This window comes from Triturus cristatus, chromosome 1_2, assembly GCF_964204655.1.
Source record: "Triturus cristatus chromosome 1_2, aTriCri1.1, whole genome shotgun sequence".
Lineage (NCBI taxonomy): Eukaryota > Metazoa > Chordata > Amphibia > Caudata > Salamandridae > Triturus > Triturus cristatus.
The window spans coordinates 935,514,105-935,531,300 of record NC_140580.1 but is presented as its reverse complement, the minus strand read 5'-3'; the positions used below and the strand labels follow the sequence as shown (position 1 = coordinate 935,531,300).

Sequence of the window (17,196 nt, the reverse complement as noted above, 5' to 3'; positions counted from 1 at the left end):
CAGATCGAGCTTGGTGTACACTGAGGCATGTTTTACTTGCTCCAGAAGGTTAGAGATCAACGGTAGAGGGTACCGGTTTTTGACAGTGATGGCGTTCATCGCCCGAAAGTCAATGCAGGTCCTCAGATCGCCTTCCTTCTTCGACACGAAGAAAAGAGGAGAGGAAACCGGAGACCTGGAATGGCGAATGAAACCGTTGTCCAAATACTCATCCAAATAGGAACGAAGGTGGATGTTCTCCTTCTCCGTGAGGGAATATATTCGGCTGCATGGCAACGTGGAGCCAGGGATCAAATCAATGCGGCAGTCGAACGACCGGTGAGGAGGCATGGTGTTGGCCCCCTTGTTATCGAATACCTCCGCTAGGTCCTGATACTCTTCTGGTATGGTTGCTTGAGAAACCGTCCCCATGCCATCTACCGGTAGGGACCGAGCCTGTATGGAGCGAACCCCCATGGGATTGTCCTTCGTATAACAGGTTGTACAGCAGTATTCTGAATCCAGGTGTATTATTCTGGCCACCCAATCGATTCGGGGATTGTGCTTCACTAACCATGGCAACCCCAGTATAACCTTGAATTGAGGAGCGTCGATGACGTCGAAACAAATAGCTTCAGTGTGCTGGTTGGCGAAGGACATTGTCATGTTCTCTGTTTGGTGCCTGATAGGGCCGGAAGTCAAGTCCGTTCCATCAACAGCCTTGACCGTTTCAGGTTGCTCCTTTGACACTGTAGCTATGCCCAAGGTACGTAAAAAAACGGTGTCAATAAAACTGCGTGTCGCACCGGAATCCAGCATGGCGGTTACCAACCAGGTTCTGCCCGCCTGATTTTGTAAAGAGACTTCCATTCCGACGTGATGACTGCCGTCCATTACTGCAGGGATCGCTGAAGCGTTATACGAAGAACCCAGAGGACGGATCCTTTTGTCTACTGGGTTGTCTCGTTTCCCATCGGATCGCTTTTGGTGATGGGTAACGCAAACGGCCTTCTGGTCCTTGTTTTTGAGGGCTTCACCGGACATTCCCTGACGAAGTGCCCGCTCTTCCCACAATACAGACATTGGTTCTGCTTCCTTCTTTTTTCTCTCTCTTGACTGGTCAACGGCCCTCTTATGCCCCCGATCTGCATGGGTTCGGATGTGTCGCCTGGAGGAGTGGGTTCATCTTTGGCCTTTTCGGCGCCCTTGTCTCCAATGGACAAAAAACGGTTATCACTGTTTCTCCCTTTATCGGTCCTTCTTTCTTGTAGTCGGAAGTTCATCTTCACCACTAAATCGATGAAAGGACCTATTTCCTCAGGCGGGTTGGGCAACTGGGAGATGAGATCCTTCAGATCATCACGTAGGCCTCGGTAGAATACGGACACCTTTTTATCCTCTGGCCAATTGGCCTCCATGACAAGTCGGCTGAATCGGGTGATGTAATGTAGTAGGTCTTGGCTGCTTTGCTTTAGGTTAAGCAACTCGTTGTCTGCGGCCTGCACAAAGGTGTGACGAGCGAACATACGCCGCATGGCTTCCTTGAATGTCGGCAAGTGGTGGAGCATGGGATCGTCGTTTTCCACAAAAGAAATGGACCACTGAGCGGCGTCTCCTCCCATGTATGATAAAATGTATGCGACCTTGGATGCATCATCGGGAAAAGCCGCGTTTCTGGCCATGAAGTGCAGGTGGCATTGGTGGATGAAGATCCCATACTTGGTGCTGTCGCCGTAGAATCGTTCAGGTGGTGCCAGTTGTACAGGATGTGGTGTGACGACTTGTATGGCAGTGCTCGGATCGGTGGCAGCGGAGGGCCCCCCCAAAGGTGAATATAGGCGGTCGCAACAACCCTCCTTGTATGACTCTGGGACTAGGAGTGGTTCCCCAAGGACTGGTAACCCCGGATGCCATTTGACCCTGTAGGGTAGTTATATCATGGCGTAGACTGAGGTTCTCGGCTTGCATGGCAGTCAGCATGACGGCTATGTCCTGCAAGGTAACCTCCGGGTCGCCCATGTCGTCTGGGTGGAATAGGTAACGTGGGCTTCAGATTCTGTCGGGTGCCCCACAAGACCTACCTGGCTTGTGAAGCGATTCCGCAGAGACGACAGGAGCGCCCGCCCTTGTACCCACCTGACCCCCTTGGATCAGAACCCAACAGGGATGAGATGGACGCAAGGATAGGAGCCAGAAAAGGGGGGTAGAGTTGTGGTGCTTGGAATGGTGCTTGCAGGAGACTCCGAGGGCAACTGGAAAACAGAACAAGATCCTAAGTGGTAAGGAACCCCCAAATTCGCCCTTTATCAAACGTTCCCTTTATCACACACAAGCGTTATTCTGCCAGGACTCACCGGTGCTCCTGCGGATCACAATCTCCAACCCTTCGTGTAGGTCCACACGTAACAGGATAATCCAGGAGAGGTCCCCTGCGATGTCGCCAAGAAGAAAGGGTCGAACGTCAAACACTGCTTCTCTGCAGGAGCCCCCAGTAAACCATTAGCATGGCGCTCCTGCACGGCCCCAAAGAAAGGAATGATGTAGCGCTCCTGCGCTAACCCCAAAGAAGGCAAGATTGCACTTATGCGCTGACCCCCAACAAACAAAGAATAGCGCTCCTGCGCGGCCCCAAAGAAAGGAATGATGTAGCGCTCCTGCGCTAACCCCAAAGAAGGCAAGATTGCGCTTATGCGCTGACCCCCAACAAACAAAGAATAGCGCTCCTGCGCGGACCCAAAGAAACAAACGATGGCGCATATGCGCTAACCCCCAACAAACAAAGGATGGCGCTCCTGCGCGGTGGCAAAGAAACAAACAATGGCGCTTGTGCGCTAACCCCCAAAGAACATGAAAGGAGTAGCGCTCCTGCGCGGTGGCAAGAAAACAACAGTGTTAGCGCTCCGGCGCGGTGGCGAGGAAACCCCAGCGTAGCGCTCCGGCGCGGTGGCGAGGAAACCCCAGCGTAGCGCTCCAGCGCGGTGGCGAGGAAACCCCAGCGTTAGCGCTCCAGCGCAGTGGCGAGGAAACCCCAGTGTTAGCGCTCCAGCGTGGTGGCGAGGAAACCCCAGCGTTAGCGCTCCAGCGCGGTGACGACGAAACAGACTGGTACTCACCGGAAGGTGGGTCTCTGGAAACTCTCCCAAGCAACGGGAGCCTCGTAGGAATCTGAAGCACAGAGCCGGCGGGAAGCGCGAGCTAAATGCGCTTCCCCCGGAAGTGGTTCTGTGCTTCGCAGGGACTAGACCGAGGCTCAGCTTCCAACCGGAAGTGATTATCCCGGCAGTGTTGTGTGTGCTAACGGGATGTCGGGAAACGGCAACCGCCGCGAACCCGACAGTTCCTACAGGCAGACCCAGCAGCAACAGCAGCAACAACAGCAGAGCTCTCTGTATAAGGGATACAGAGGCAGAATCAGGGGTCGCACACGTGGCCGTCAGCTCTCCTCCTCCTCCTCTTCCTCAGCCCCTCCCACCACCGCAAAGCAGCCCTAGATCCGCCATTCTGGATCATGCTGGTCCTGTGGGGGACCGGCTTACCCATTTTCTACAAGATTGGGAATCTGTTACTTAGATCTTTGGGATCTAGATCTTGTAGAAAATGGGTACGCCCTTCCCTTTCGGGAATTCCCTCCAAATTACCCTCCTTGTCAAGGGGTTTGCTCAGAGAACCACCATCTTCTCCTGCAGGAGGAAGTCCTGAAGTTACAACAGAAAGGTGCGATAGAGGTGGCTCCAGAGCAGGAGAGGTGTCAGGGATGCTACTCCCGATATTTCCTGATTCCGAAAAAGGACGGCAGATTGCGTCCGATATTGGACCTCAGGATCTTGAATCTTTATTTGGAGCAAAAGAAGTTCAAGATGCTCCCCCTTGCGCAGGTTCTTCAAGTGCTGAATCGGGAGGATTGGATGGTGTCGATAGACTTGCAGATGCGTATTTCCACATCCCCATCCTGAAGTCACACAGGAAGTATCTCCGTTAGGATCGCAACATTATCAGTTTGCGGTCCTTCCGTTTGGTCTTACTACTGCACCCCGAGTCTTCATGAAGGTGATGGCAGTGGTGGCAGCCCATCTCAGAAGGTCGGGGATTTCCGTTTTCCCCTATCTGGATGACTGGCTGATCAAAGCGGAGTCGCCAGAGAAGGTGCTACATCATCTGCAGGATACAACTCAGCTGTTGTTCAAATTGTGTTTTTCGATAAACGTGCCCAAATCTCACCTGGTGCCTTCTCAGCGCAACCTGTTCATAGGTGCGGTACTGGACACTACTGTGTGTCGAGCATTCCCTCCACCTCAAAGGATTCTCGACATACAGGAAATGATTCCTTTATTTTGCAATGGAGCGGTCGTTCCAGTCCTGAAGGTCCTTCGCCTGCTCGGTCTGTTTGCTTCCTGCATTCTGTTGGTCAACCATGCACGCTGGCACATGAGGGCGCTCCAGTGGTGCCTCCGCAGGCAGTGGTATCAGCACAAAGGAGATCTCAGGGACTCTGTGAGGATCTCCAGAGAAGCTGCGGCGGATCTGTCTTGGTGGAGCGTGGAGGGCAATCTGTCCCAAGGAAAGCCCTTTCATCTACCTCCATCGGTGGCCACAGTGGTCTAAAGAGGAAAGGTTGCTTCACATCAACCTTCTGGAATTGCGGGCGATTCGTTTGGCACTCAACGCCTTCCTCCCTTCCCTTTGCGGTCAGTCTGTTCAAGTCCTGACGGACAACACTACCGCAATGTGGTATGTCAACAAGCAGGGAGGAGTGGGGTCTTTGTCTCTGCAGAGAGGCTCTGCGTCTATGGTCCTGGGCGCAGGACCATCCGATTTGTCTGATGGCAAATCATCTGGCCGGGGTGCTGAACGTACGTGCGGACGGTCTCAGTCGGCAGTCCCCCGCCGACCACAAGTGGAGGCTCCATCCGGAGGTGGTTCGTTACGTCTTTCGAACGTGGGGAACCCCTCGGGTGGACCTGTTTGCCACTCACGAGAACGCTCACTGCCCGTCATTCTGAAGTCTCCAGTATCCGATGCAGGGAGCGTTGGGGGACGCGTTTCAGTTGAGTTGGGGTTCACGACTCCTTTACGCGTTTCCTCCCATACCCTTGATTCCTCGGGTTTTGAGGAAGATTCGCCAAGACCGGGCCCAAGTTATATTGATCACCCCGGATTGGCCAAGAAGGGTGTGGTACACAGATCTTCTCCGCCTCTCCTTGTGCCCTCCGCTCCGTCTCCCTCTGAGGGCAGACCTCCTCTCGCAATCGGAGGGGCAGATTCTTCACCCCCACCTCCAGAGCTTACACCTTCATGCCTGGAGATTGAACGGGGCAACCTGAATTCTTTTTCTCTCCCGCCTGATGTGGTAGATGTAATTTTGTCTGCCAGACGTCATTCCACCAAATCTATCTATTCCTATAGGTGGTCTAAATTTGTAATCTGGTGTGGAGAGAAGTCAGTTGATCCTTTGAGGGCTCGTTTATCTGACATTCTGCAGTTTGCCCTTTCTCTTGCTCAGCAAGGATTTGCTGTGGCTACTGTTAAGGGATACTTATCTGCTTTGTCGGCTTTCCTTTGCTTGCCAGATCAGCCGTCATTGTTCAAATCACCTATTGTTCTACGATTTCTAAAGGGCCTTACAAACCGGTTTCCTCCTACTCCCTTTATTGTGCCTCAATGGGACTTGAACCTTGTCTTGACTTATCTTATGGGTTCTCCCTTCGAGCCCTTACACAAGTGTCCATTGAGGCTGTTGTCTTTTAAGACGTTTTTTCTCATTGCAATCACCTCGGCACGGAGGGTAAGTGAGCGTCAAGCTCTAAGTTCAAAACCCCCGATTTTGACCATTCATGCTGAAAGAATGGTTCTCAGGACCAGGGCTGCATTTCTGCCTAAGGTGGTAACTCCCTTCCATCTAGGGCAGTCCATTATCCTTCCTACATTCTATCCTCCCCCTCACCCTTCCATGGAGGAGGAGAGACTTCACCGCTTGGACCCTAAGAGGGCGGTGAGCTTCTACCTGGAAAGGACAAAGGACTTTCGAGTTGATGACCAGCTCTTCGTGGGCTTTGTTGGCTGCAGGAAAGGCAGAGCGGTGCACAAGCGCACCCTTTCCAGATGGATTGTCTTTTGCATCAAGATATGCTACTCTTTGGCTGGTAAGGAACCTCCAGAGGGTTTAAGGGCCCATTCTACTAGAGCTAAGTCTTCCACTTCTGCTTTGTCTAGGGGTGTTCCTGTGGAGGACATATGTAGGGCGGCAACTTGGGCCTCCCTCCACACTTTCGCAAAACATTATTGCTTAGACACTGAGGTGAGGAGGGACGGACACTTTGCTCGTTCCGTCTTTCTGGTATAGAAGGGTGGACACCCTCCTCCTGGAGTGGGACTGCTGTGGGAATCTATTCACAAGGTGAGGAATCCACTGGCAGATGTATCCATCAGAAGAACAAGTTACTTACATTCAGTAACGCTTTTTCTGGTGGATACAGTATCTGCCTGTGGATTCCTCACTGACCCACCCGCCTCCCCGTTGTCCACCCTTGTATACCTTAAGTATATGATGGTGTATCTAAATGTATTTGTTATCATCAAAGGCAGTGTTATTTCTTTTGCCTTTCTATTTATTCTCCACACTATGTGTGTTGCTTGTATATCATGTACTGTGTATACTGTGTATATATTGCTGTCAGTCCGTCCGTGTGCCTCGAAAGCACGGAAAAAAGGGCGGAACTGACGTCATCACGCCGACGAGGTCTTCTTATGGAGCCGGTGACGTCAGCGTAGTCGCGAGCGGAGCCGTGTCTCTGTGACGTCGTCTTCGACCTCATCGGCGTGGACTGCTACAAAAGTTTCCGAATGTTGCTGGCGCAGGGGATATTCACAAGGTGATGAATCCACAGGCAGATACTGTATCCACCAGAAAAAGCGTTACCGAAGGTAAGTAACTTGTTCGTTACTGCTTCATTTTGCATACCAAAACTTCATCTCAGTCATCTGTGTGTCATACAGCCTCTGAACCCTGCTATAACGTACTGTTTGATTAGCACTGTAACAATGTACAGCACATCCTTTAGAAGACCATCTCAATAAATAAATGAATTGGTTTGGAACTCATACTGGGCATTCTTACTTTTGTCCAAAGGCAAAGCCCATATATTCAGAGAAATACGCCCCAGCTAGAAGAATTGCTCAATAAAAAAGCAAATAGATTTCGAAGTTGTACAGGGGTATTCTTACATTTAACAAGACAGATCCGCTTGCTCATAGCAGTAGGTCCCAGCCTCTAATGAATTTTTCATGTCTTGTGTTCTGGCCAGTGAAACAAATCATAGACTTGTCAGATTAGATTGTAGGGGAGCTAGTGCCCCCAAGAGGACATAATTCAAATTTGATTCTAATGCTCTCCTCGTTTTAGTAGTAGGCAAAGCTGTGTAGCAGTGGTATTTGGTTGAAAACTTTTATTAAACAGCTTAGAAAGGGAAGGGCCCTATATATTTGTATGATTGAGTCTATAAGAGACTTTATGAATCAGGTGCAGCTCACATGAAATGCAGAAACAAATATTTATTTATTGCTAAGCACACAACATAATGCCGTACAGTGTTTCAAGAAGATAAAATAAGAATAAAATCATATTTACAAAAATATAATACTTTTTCACAGAGATCATTTGTTGTGGCCATAAAATAATGGTCACTGTGCCTTGCAGTCCAGGCTTCCTTGGCAATTGTTTGATGAGAGGAAAAGAAATAAAATGCATAAATGTTTTAAATAGGTCTGAATGTAGTTGTGAACTTTTAAACCATGTCTTGAACTTTAAAATTTAGATTTCCCTTTGTTGGACCTCTCCCTTTTTGCAGTGTTTTCCCCAAACTTTTTGCCTTCCTCTGCCTATTTTTCTGACCACCCTTTTGTTGGCTTTAGGACTCTGGGCACTTTACCACTGCTAATCAGTGCTAAAGTGCATGTGCTTTCGCCTCTAAACATGGTATGATTGGCTTACACCTATTTGGCATATTTGATTTACTTAAAAGTCCCTTGTTAAGTTGTATCCTATATATCCAGGGTATGTAAATTAAATACTACTAGAGGACCTGAAGCACTGCTTGCACCACCCACAGAAGTAGCCCTTCAAACCTGCCTCAGGTCTGCCACTGCACGGCCTGTGTTTGCAGTTAACTGCCACTTTGGCTTGGCATTTAAAACTACTTGCCATGCCTTAAACTCCCTTTTATTACACATGGGCATGGTGCTATGTATGTAAAAGGTAGAACATGTGCTTTATGTGTGACATGCCGTGGTAGTGACAAACATCCTATTTGGTTTCTCACTACTGTGAGGCCTACTCTTCTCATAGGTTAGCATTGGGAATTCCCTTATATATTTTTAAGTGGTAATTCCTGATCAGAAAGAAGTGGCCTTGCCATGTTTGGTATATTTAGAATAGTAGTGATAATTCCTATTTAGTGGTGCCATTGGATTTTACATTACTATTTTAGAAATGCCACTTTTAGAAAGTGGGCATTTCTTTGTGCTTATAACTCTTGTGCTTTGCAGCCTGACTCCAGTACACGCCTATGGCCGTGTGACAGCTATACTTGGTGCATGCTTTCCAAACAGCCACAACACAGAAAGGGCTGGGTGTGACAGACGTTACATCTGCATTCTGATAGTCTTTCTGGGCTGGGAGAGGCTCAGGCCATTCACACTTAAACATTTGTAAAGGTTGTATCCTGCCCCCAAACAAATGGCTGATTTACCCCCTGCTGACATCTGGAGCCAGGGCTGGGTTGAAAGGAATTGTTGTGCACTTATAAGGGTTCCTTTGAAGTCACCCCTTGAACAAAGACAATTTTGAGTATAAGTACAGGGGCTGTTTTTAGACACAGCGTGGGACTTGTAACCAGAAGCTGCTGGCTCTACAATCTGCACATTGCTAGAGGACTGCTGTGCTGCCAGAAGGAACCGCCATTTGGACTACTTGCTTGTTGTGCTGGCCTGCCGGGGGGACTGCTAATCCCATTAAGTGACTCTAATGCACTGGCCTGCCTGCTCCTCACCTTGTGCCCCAGTTTTCTCCAGGGACATGCTGACTTGCACCCGGTTTCCTAGAGCCTAAGGACCAGAAAAGACTCTGCAGACACCGGCTGACCATGAGACTCCGAGTCTGGCAACATCCAGTCTTTTGCAATGACCCTGCGCTTGATTTGGCTACCCGTGCAGCACTCTGATCAGAGGAGTGTTTCGGGGATTCTAGGGCAGAGCATTTTGGGCCCTCAACACCGCCCTCTGCAAGGTGAGAGAGGCCGGGTGTCCCTCTACGCTTGTGGGTGCCTGGGGAGCTCTGTGCCACCCACGATCGTGACCCCGGTGATGCCGCGGGCTCCACAAGCCCTTGATCCGGGGAGATAGCAGGTGCTTCTTGCCCTGTTGACTGCCTGTGCACACTCGGGTGCCCATCATCGATTAGGAGCTCGGGAACCCTTCGTTTCACCCTGGGCCTGCGGGTGTCTGACTCAGTGGTCGACACCGCTGCCCCCTAGCCAAGCAGAACTATGTCCCGGTTTTGCTGCTGATGCCACGCCGTCACCAGAAAAGCTGGTGCAGCATGACCCACCTTTCCCGTGTCCATGGCACCCGGAATTGCCGGATGGACCCTAGAGGTCCCTGCCCTCATCCTGATTCAGTGGTGATTCCCTACTGTATGGGTTCCAGAGACCGGCTGTGGGTTTACCGCCCGCATATGTGTGGGGGACTCTCTAACGCACGTGGTTATGGCTGACTCCTGAACCAGCCCGTGCTGTAAGAGCAGTGCAGGGCGAGCTGGTAAAGGGGTCCAGATTCCTCTGAAGAAGCACAAGTGTTCTATGAGTCACCCAAGAATTTTTCAGCACTATATACTATTCTCTTACTGGGGGGTGAGTCGCCCAGGTAGGACATTGAGATCGGTGTAGAGCCGTCCCGGGAGCCAGAGCAGCTGAAGGAGTCTGGCTCCTCGGAAGTACCATATCAACTGTAGCAGGGGTTCAGATGCTTCTGTGCCCTACAGCTTGTTTTTTTTGGACCCTATAGAATTTAATAGGAGTGCTGATGCTCCTGTTTTTCTTTTGGCTAAAGAACTTGTTTCAGTTAGATCATAGTGAATACAGTAACTCTGTTAGTAGGAGTGCAGTGGTTCCTGTGCCTATGTTTGTTTACTGGTATTGGTGTGCTTTTCTGTTGCATTACATACCCTAATTATTTACTGGTGTATGTCATTTTAGCCTTTCATTGTCCAGAATAACTAATATTATCTGAGGAATTGCATTACTTGCAACGTATTTATGATTTATCTTGTTTTGGTCAGAGTTTGTGTATAATATGCTATATTTTTGTATAATCTTGTGTGGAGTCTCTTTTGTGGTGTATTCATTGTGTTGCTGTGTGATTGTGTTGCGCAAACGTTTTACTCACTGCCTCTAATGACAAGCCTGCCTGCTCTGTGCCAAGCTACCAGAGGGTGAGCAATGGTTATCTTTGGTGTGTAACTTACTTGCCCTGATTAAAAGTGGTGGGTTCTGCCTGGCTTAGGTGCATACCCTAGCCAACCAGAAACCCCATTGGTTTATTCTCCCATTGAAGATACATTATGTGGCCTGTTGGGGATGGTAAACTTTTGCAAGACCTGACCTTTGCTATAGAGCTTCTTCTGTAGGTCAAAGCAGAATCGCCCAAAGTCACTTAGTCAGTGTACTGAGACTACCTTTAGGGAGTGGTGAGTCGCAGTCTGAATACTTTAGAAATGTGGTTAACACAATATAGATACTGTCTGGAAAGCGCTTTTGGCAGTGGCCTTGTTTGACCTCTTACTGCGGCATCCTCCGAATTTTGAGAATATTGCTTCTATAAGGGAACGTTATAAAAAAGACAAACAATGTCATAGACTCCATGCAGGGCAAATATATGCTAGCTTAACCCCAAAGTCTGCTATTAGGTATTGCTTAAGCCCTGAAAGGCTTTTGATTATTAGATTTCTTTTGGATTGGGGAAAGACTGATATGCATAAGTGTGGTCCTCTCATAACCGTAAAGTGGAACACAAAATAATGCTGCATAAAGAATATATCCTCCAGTAGCTTATAATTAAAAGTTGCAAGCATTCCTATTCCAACATTTCGTTTTTGTTAAAATGCAAAGTAGGGTGGAGTATCCGCCTACTTGAGCCCTGCCCCCACCCTCACTGTGTTTGCTCTGCTTAGGAAGATGCAACATCACCGATACAGCTAAAGAGATGGGTACGCATCGTGGATGCTTTTGTTGTATATAGAGAAAATGTGACCTAGAAATGTGGGCTGACCTACCTTTCTTGTGACACAGGGTTAGACTGATCTGCTTATGTTTGGTCCTCTCACAAGCTCACAGTAGAGTATATTGATAGCGGCAAAATGCCGCTCAAAGTATATAACTGTAGTAGATATCCCATTTACATTGCGATGTTGCTAGCCTTCCCATCACAACTTGTAAGCATATTTATGGACTCATTGCATATGTAAGGGGAAATGAATGCAAAGATCTCTTCCGGTCTAATTGGATGGTGAGTTCTTATACAGTCCAGAGGATTTTCGGTTGTTGTTGTCAAAAAATCAGTGGATCAGTGTTCACTACTACAAGAATATCTTTTAAGCTGCTGTAATAATGGTCTGCTGGTGAACTATGTTGATAACTGATACAATAGTATATCAGCAGATGTCTTATAGGGTAGTTAACTTTATAGATGAAATAATTTCCAGCACTTTCGAACCCCTGCACTAAACCTGACTATAGACATATGCTAGGCAATGCCAAATTTTGTAGAATTTATCCCGTAGTTGCTTGTGAATCATATCTGACTATTATCATTAAGATATCAAAAATGCCTTGTAGCATTAAAGTTCACATCTACCCATACGTGTGTAGAGAATATATATATATGTATATATATATATTTTCACTTAAAAAACCAAAAGTGAAAAACTTTATTAGAAAACTGCAAGTAAACAATTTAAACTTGAAGTTCACAAGCACAATCAGTAATACCTCGGTGAACTTCCAAGATTTAACCATCTATGTTAAAAATTCCAAGTTGCAGACAAAACTTTACAGAAAACGTACAGCGGGAAATACGCTGCTACATGCAGCGAGTTTTCACCCGCAGAATTTGATTAAAAGCATTCCGTATGGTGAATGCATGAGGACAATGCGTAATTGCAGTGAACAGGTAGTTCTAGACGAAGAATTGGTTAAATTGAGATCCAGGTTTAGAGCTAGAGGATATACAGAGTCCAATGTGCAAGCAGCAACGAGTAAAGCCAAAAAGAGAACCAGAGAAGAGATTCTCTTTAATCCTAGCCAGAGTAAAATCAAGCGAGAAAGTGATGAACAAAATCAAGCAAGAATGATCACTACATACAACCGCCATCATGGCCAAATTAGGAGTATACTTACTAAACATTGGCATCTAATACGAAATGATCCGGTACTGGGAAAAACAGTACAGAAAAGACCAGCGATTACGTTCAGAAGAGCATGCTCTTTTAAACAGATGCTGGTGAGTAATATGGTCACAAAAAAACAGCAAAGTAGTCATGCATCGACTTGGCTTCAACCCAAATGAGGGGTTTATTAAATGCACAAAATGCAAAGCGTGTGGCTTTGGAAAAAATACCCAGTCATACACTTTTGGTCTGTCTAAACGAATGAAAAAGATCAAAGGGTACTTCACTTGTAAAACGGACTTTGCTGGCTACGTCCTTCAGTGCCCTTCTGGCCTGAGGTACGTGGGCAGCACGATCCATCCATTCCAAATAAGGGTGCTACAGCATCTTAGAGAGATATGCAATGGGGATAGAACCTACCCTGTGGTGCGTCACTTTGAGTCACATCACAAGGTCTTTCGTACTTTGTAATAGATTGTATTACACCAAATATACGAGGTGGCAATCGGGGAAAAAAAGTTGAGAAAGCTGGAGTCCTGTTACATTTTGGAATTGAATACACAAATCCCTTCAGGATTGAACATTGAAGAGGATTTGATTACACATCTATAAAATTCCTGTTTTGATGAAGTTTTGAGTGTAAAGTGGTTATAGCTCTGGCAACTTCTCTGCAACCGTTTTAATATACTTATTAATTTTCACAGGGTGGCACACATTTGTTGGAAGAGGGTAGAATTAAGCAACAGTGGTTATTGGCCCACTTGGGCGGTGAAGTATCTACATGTTTTTATGTGTATATAGCCAGGGAAAAGAATGAAATTCTGGTATGATGCGGTAACCCAGTTGGGTTTAATCCGTTATAAATGCTCTAGTAATAACGATGCTATCATCATGTATTTATGTTGGGCGCCACTCCGTGTTTCACCGATAGCAAAATGCGGTTTTGTTACTTTAAGAGTGGCTTGTCATTAATTATCTGAATGGCTCTCATATTCAATCAGATATTGTGCGCAATGAAGTTAAAAATAGAATGATTTTTTAACCATAAAGATGTTATTAATTATTGTAAAGAACTGTACATAATCACAATTTGAATGACATGTTTTACTATGAAATTGAAATGCGAATGTGTTCGCGCTACAATGTTGCGGAAAAACTACCAGTCTTTCGTTTAATACACTATTTTGGTAGTCAGGTCATGTGACATGACGTTAACACTGTATTTAAAATGGCTGTTCAAAACAGTTAAGTTGTTAGTGAACAAGCCTGCTGGACAGGCGAAACGCGTCCTACCAGTCAACTTAAATAAAAGTATTGTTGGCCAGAACACGGCGTCGTCATCCCTTGTTACCAGGAGCCTTGTCAATTTTATCGGACCTTGCTGTGGTGGTCCATTCCCGACGACGCACCCTCTGATTTGGAGTTAGTAAGAGCATAAGGTAACAAGAATGGGAGCTGAATGGGAAGTAGTGAAAAGTGTGTAAAGGAATGAAAATTCAGAGAGTTGGTATTATTAGAACAGATGCTGAGGTGCCAGGGTATGGATCTGCTTTCAAATGATGCCTGCATACTTGCAAACACCAAACTAAGCCTTAACACTCAATTATTAGAGGAAATTCCCTGAAGCGGGCAAATGTCCCCTGCATGTAGTCCAAGAAAGCGATGGTGCAGTGAAGTAAACATGAAAAGCAGTGGTAGGAAATCGGATTTTGTTGCATGGAAAGTGAGGAAACTACAAAATGTAAAGCTATTGCATAGCCTATAGTGAATGGTCAAAGGAACAGTTGTTATGTTATGTTATGTGAATGTGTAACGCGCACAGATACTCATTAGTGTCCCGGCGCGATGCCTAGCGGAGTATGGAAAAAGAACTTTAAGGAAAGAAATGTGTTTTCAGTTTCCTGTAGAAGACCACTGGATCCTGAATATTACGCAGGGCAAGAGGAAGGGCATTCTAAGCAGCAGCGGCCTTAAAAACAAAGGAGCTGCCCCCTAACCTCTAATACTTAAAGCGGGGAACCTGAGCAAAGCGCAAGGACATGGACCACAGGGGTCGCGCATGAACATAAAAGTAAAAGTGTTTCTGCAAATAAAGAGGACCACAATCATACAGAGCATGATGGGCCAGGACCAATTATTTAAATTTAACTCTATCCATCACGGGGAGCCAATGAAGTGATCGCAACTGATGGAAAACGCTGTACCTAGCCGAAATGCCCAATAAAGGTGTAGCTGCCGTATTCTGGACCACCTGGAGCTTCTTCAACAGGTAGCCCGGAATGCCAACATAGAGGGCATTGGCATAGTCCAGCCGTGACAGAATCAGTGCACAAGTAACCGTTTCCCTTGCCGCCTGGGGAAGGAGAGGATAACATTTTCTAAGGGTTTTGAGAAGGCCGATACAGCAACCAGCTAACTTCTTAAGGTGTGTCGAAAAGGAGAGACTCTCGTCAAACTACACCCCCAGATTTTTAACAGGCTTCCCTGTTGAGGTGGCCAAGGGGAACTCAGGAGGCCAGAGCTGCTCTTGGTAGTTGGGAGGGAATTTCCCAAATAAAAGAATCTCACACTTCTCTTTATTGCACTTGAGCTGGACATCCGCCAACTAGTTAAAGATAGAAGATAGACACTGTTGGACCGATGGAACAGAGTCTGCATTTTTATCCCATGTAAAAAGCAGCTGGGTGTCGTCAGCATAGGCCATCACCTTAGCCCCCAACCCCTCCGCCAGATATATCAGAGGAGTGACATAAATATTCAAAAGAAGGGGGCTAAGGGAAGATCCCTGGGGGACTCCAGTTGTCACTGACTGAGGGGAAGAGGAGGATGGTGGAAGCCAAATCTGCTCGACCCATCCCTCCAGGAAGGACCTAAGCCAGCCCCAAACAGCACCTGACACACCAATCCCGGCCAGTCTCGCTAGGAGAAGTGAGTCCGTGTCGAACTCCGCCGAGAGGTCCAGCAAAATTAATGCTGCTCTCCCGCCGGCGTCCAAACACTCACGGATGGCCTCCGACACCTCAACCAGGACTGATTCTGTGCTGTGAAAAGCTCAAAACCCTGATTGGGCTGGATGCAGAAGCTCCTCCCTTTCCACAAATTCCGTAAGCTGTTTGTTTACAACCTTCTCACACACCTTAGCCAAAGCAGGTAGGAGGGAAATAGGCCGGTAGTTCCCTGGGCTAAGGGGGTCCAATGACGGCTTTTTCAGAAATGGCAAGATCTTAGCCTGCTTCCAGACCTGTGGTACAACAGCTTTCTAAAGAGACATGTTAATAATACTATTCACTTCTGTGTTGGTGATCTCTGCCACTGCCGCCGGCAGACTGTGGACCTATGAACTAAAGATGAGTAAAAGATCAGTTCAAGAGTTCATGTAGATAAAGAAAGGTAAAGGGAGAGTACAAATGGAATATTAATGCAGATGTTCTAGAACATGTCGTTGGATGTAAATGAGAATATTTCATTTTGATTTTGTAAAAAGAGTGGGAAAACTTATGCTTTAACAGCAAAGAGACAATTTTGAAATATCTTCACAAAATTTGGAAGAAACATGAGAAAATGTATTCCTAGATTAGTCTGACCCAGTGCAGATGGAAGTTCGATGAGTAGTATTATGTTGAGGCTTATGTGACAGTATGAAGTTTAAATTGCAACATCCACACATTGAACCCAGATGGAAGGAGCAGAGGACACCGAGAGAAAGGCTTAGCCGGTGATTCTGGAGAAGAAAACATCATGATAATGTTTTACTGTAGGTCTTTGGGTAGATGAGAAATAGCAGTGTTGCTGTGTGGAAGCAACCCCTAAATTCGTCAGAAAAATACGGGAGTGTGGTAGGACAGCTACCGGACCCTGCTAGCAGGCAGTATTCTGATTTTTCAGAGAGGCAATTTCATTCGATACAGTCCCTCTCTGATCCCTGTTAGAAAGTTACATAGTCCCTGGTTGGGGGGATGGCTATTGGAAGTATGCTTTTAGGGAGCAGAAGGTAGAGGTGATCAGTAAGAAGTAATTATTGTCCTTTTGCTCCAGTAATGGAACGGGACTTGCTGTTGCTAATGTTAAGAGCAGACTTTCTTTCTCAGAAGCAAAGGCCCAGGACTGTACACTCCATACAAGAATCTATTATCTGCTAGCATACATTGCGGATCTCTACTATACAAGATGTACACAGATACCCCTATTGAGTCACAAGTTCTTGCATATCTCATGGGTACACTGGGTTGGCTGCAGCCGGTGAGTGCCTCTCTAACAGGTTGAAATCTTGTGGACGAATCTTCATCTCCACCCTGCGAAGCGAGTACAAGGATCCATGCCATCCATACCAGGTGATGCCATCAACGTTTTGAGTGTGTTCACCTTTGCGGTAGAAGACACCATTCAGGTTGGAGTCTGTGCAGCAGTTATACCAGTATCCACCTGTTGGTCAAAAGATTTATTAGTGAAGAACATAGGCACACTCGCCATAGGTTCATGAAACCAGACACTGCTACTTACAAGAGGAATTTTAACAGATAGCAGAGTGACATCTGGTGCAATTCTTAACAGAGCAACATCAGTGAGCATTAAGTTAGGTAATAAGCTGTTTCGGCACTAAACACAGTCACCCTTACAATCCTGTCAGATGCCACCTTCTTGAATGCTTCTCCCATTAAACTTGAGATCCTGCTAAAACATCCTCGAAGAGATGGCATTAAACTCTGCACATATGTTGCCTCTTGCCAAAGACTTATGCCATCCCTAACAGGCCTGTATTTGTATCTCGCCATATACACACC

General features: G+C 46.8%; 2 protein-coding genes across 3 annotated transcripts in view; one reads left to right on the top strand and one right to left on the bottom strand.

Annotated features, from left to right (window-relative positions):
* The window catches only part of MTOR (mechanistic target of rapamycin kinase), a 1,008,697-nt gene that overhangs the window by 412,347 nt on the left and 579,154 nt on the right, over nucleotides 1–17,196 (top strand). The window lies entirely within an intron of this gene.
* The window catches only part of ANGPTL7 (angiopoietin like 7), a 30,935-nt gene continuing 21,251 nt past the window's right edge, over nucleotides 7,513–17,196 (bottom strand). Inside the window, exon 5 of the mRNA XM_085609872.1 lies at nucleotides 7,513–16,837. Coding sequence (XP_085465998.1) covers nucleotides 16,626–16,837 — 212 coding nt within the window. The 3' untranslated portion in view covers nucleotides 7,513–16,625. The remainder of the gene's footprint in view (nucleotides 16,838–17,196) is intronic.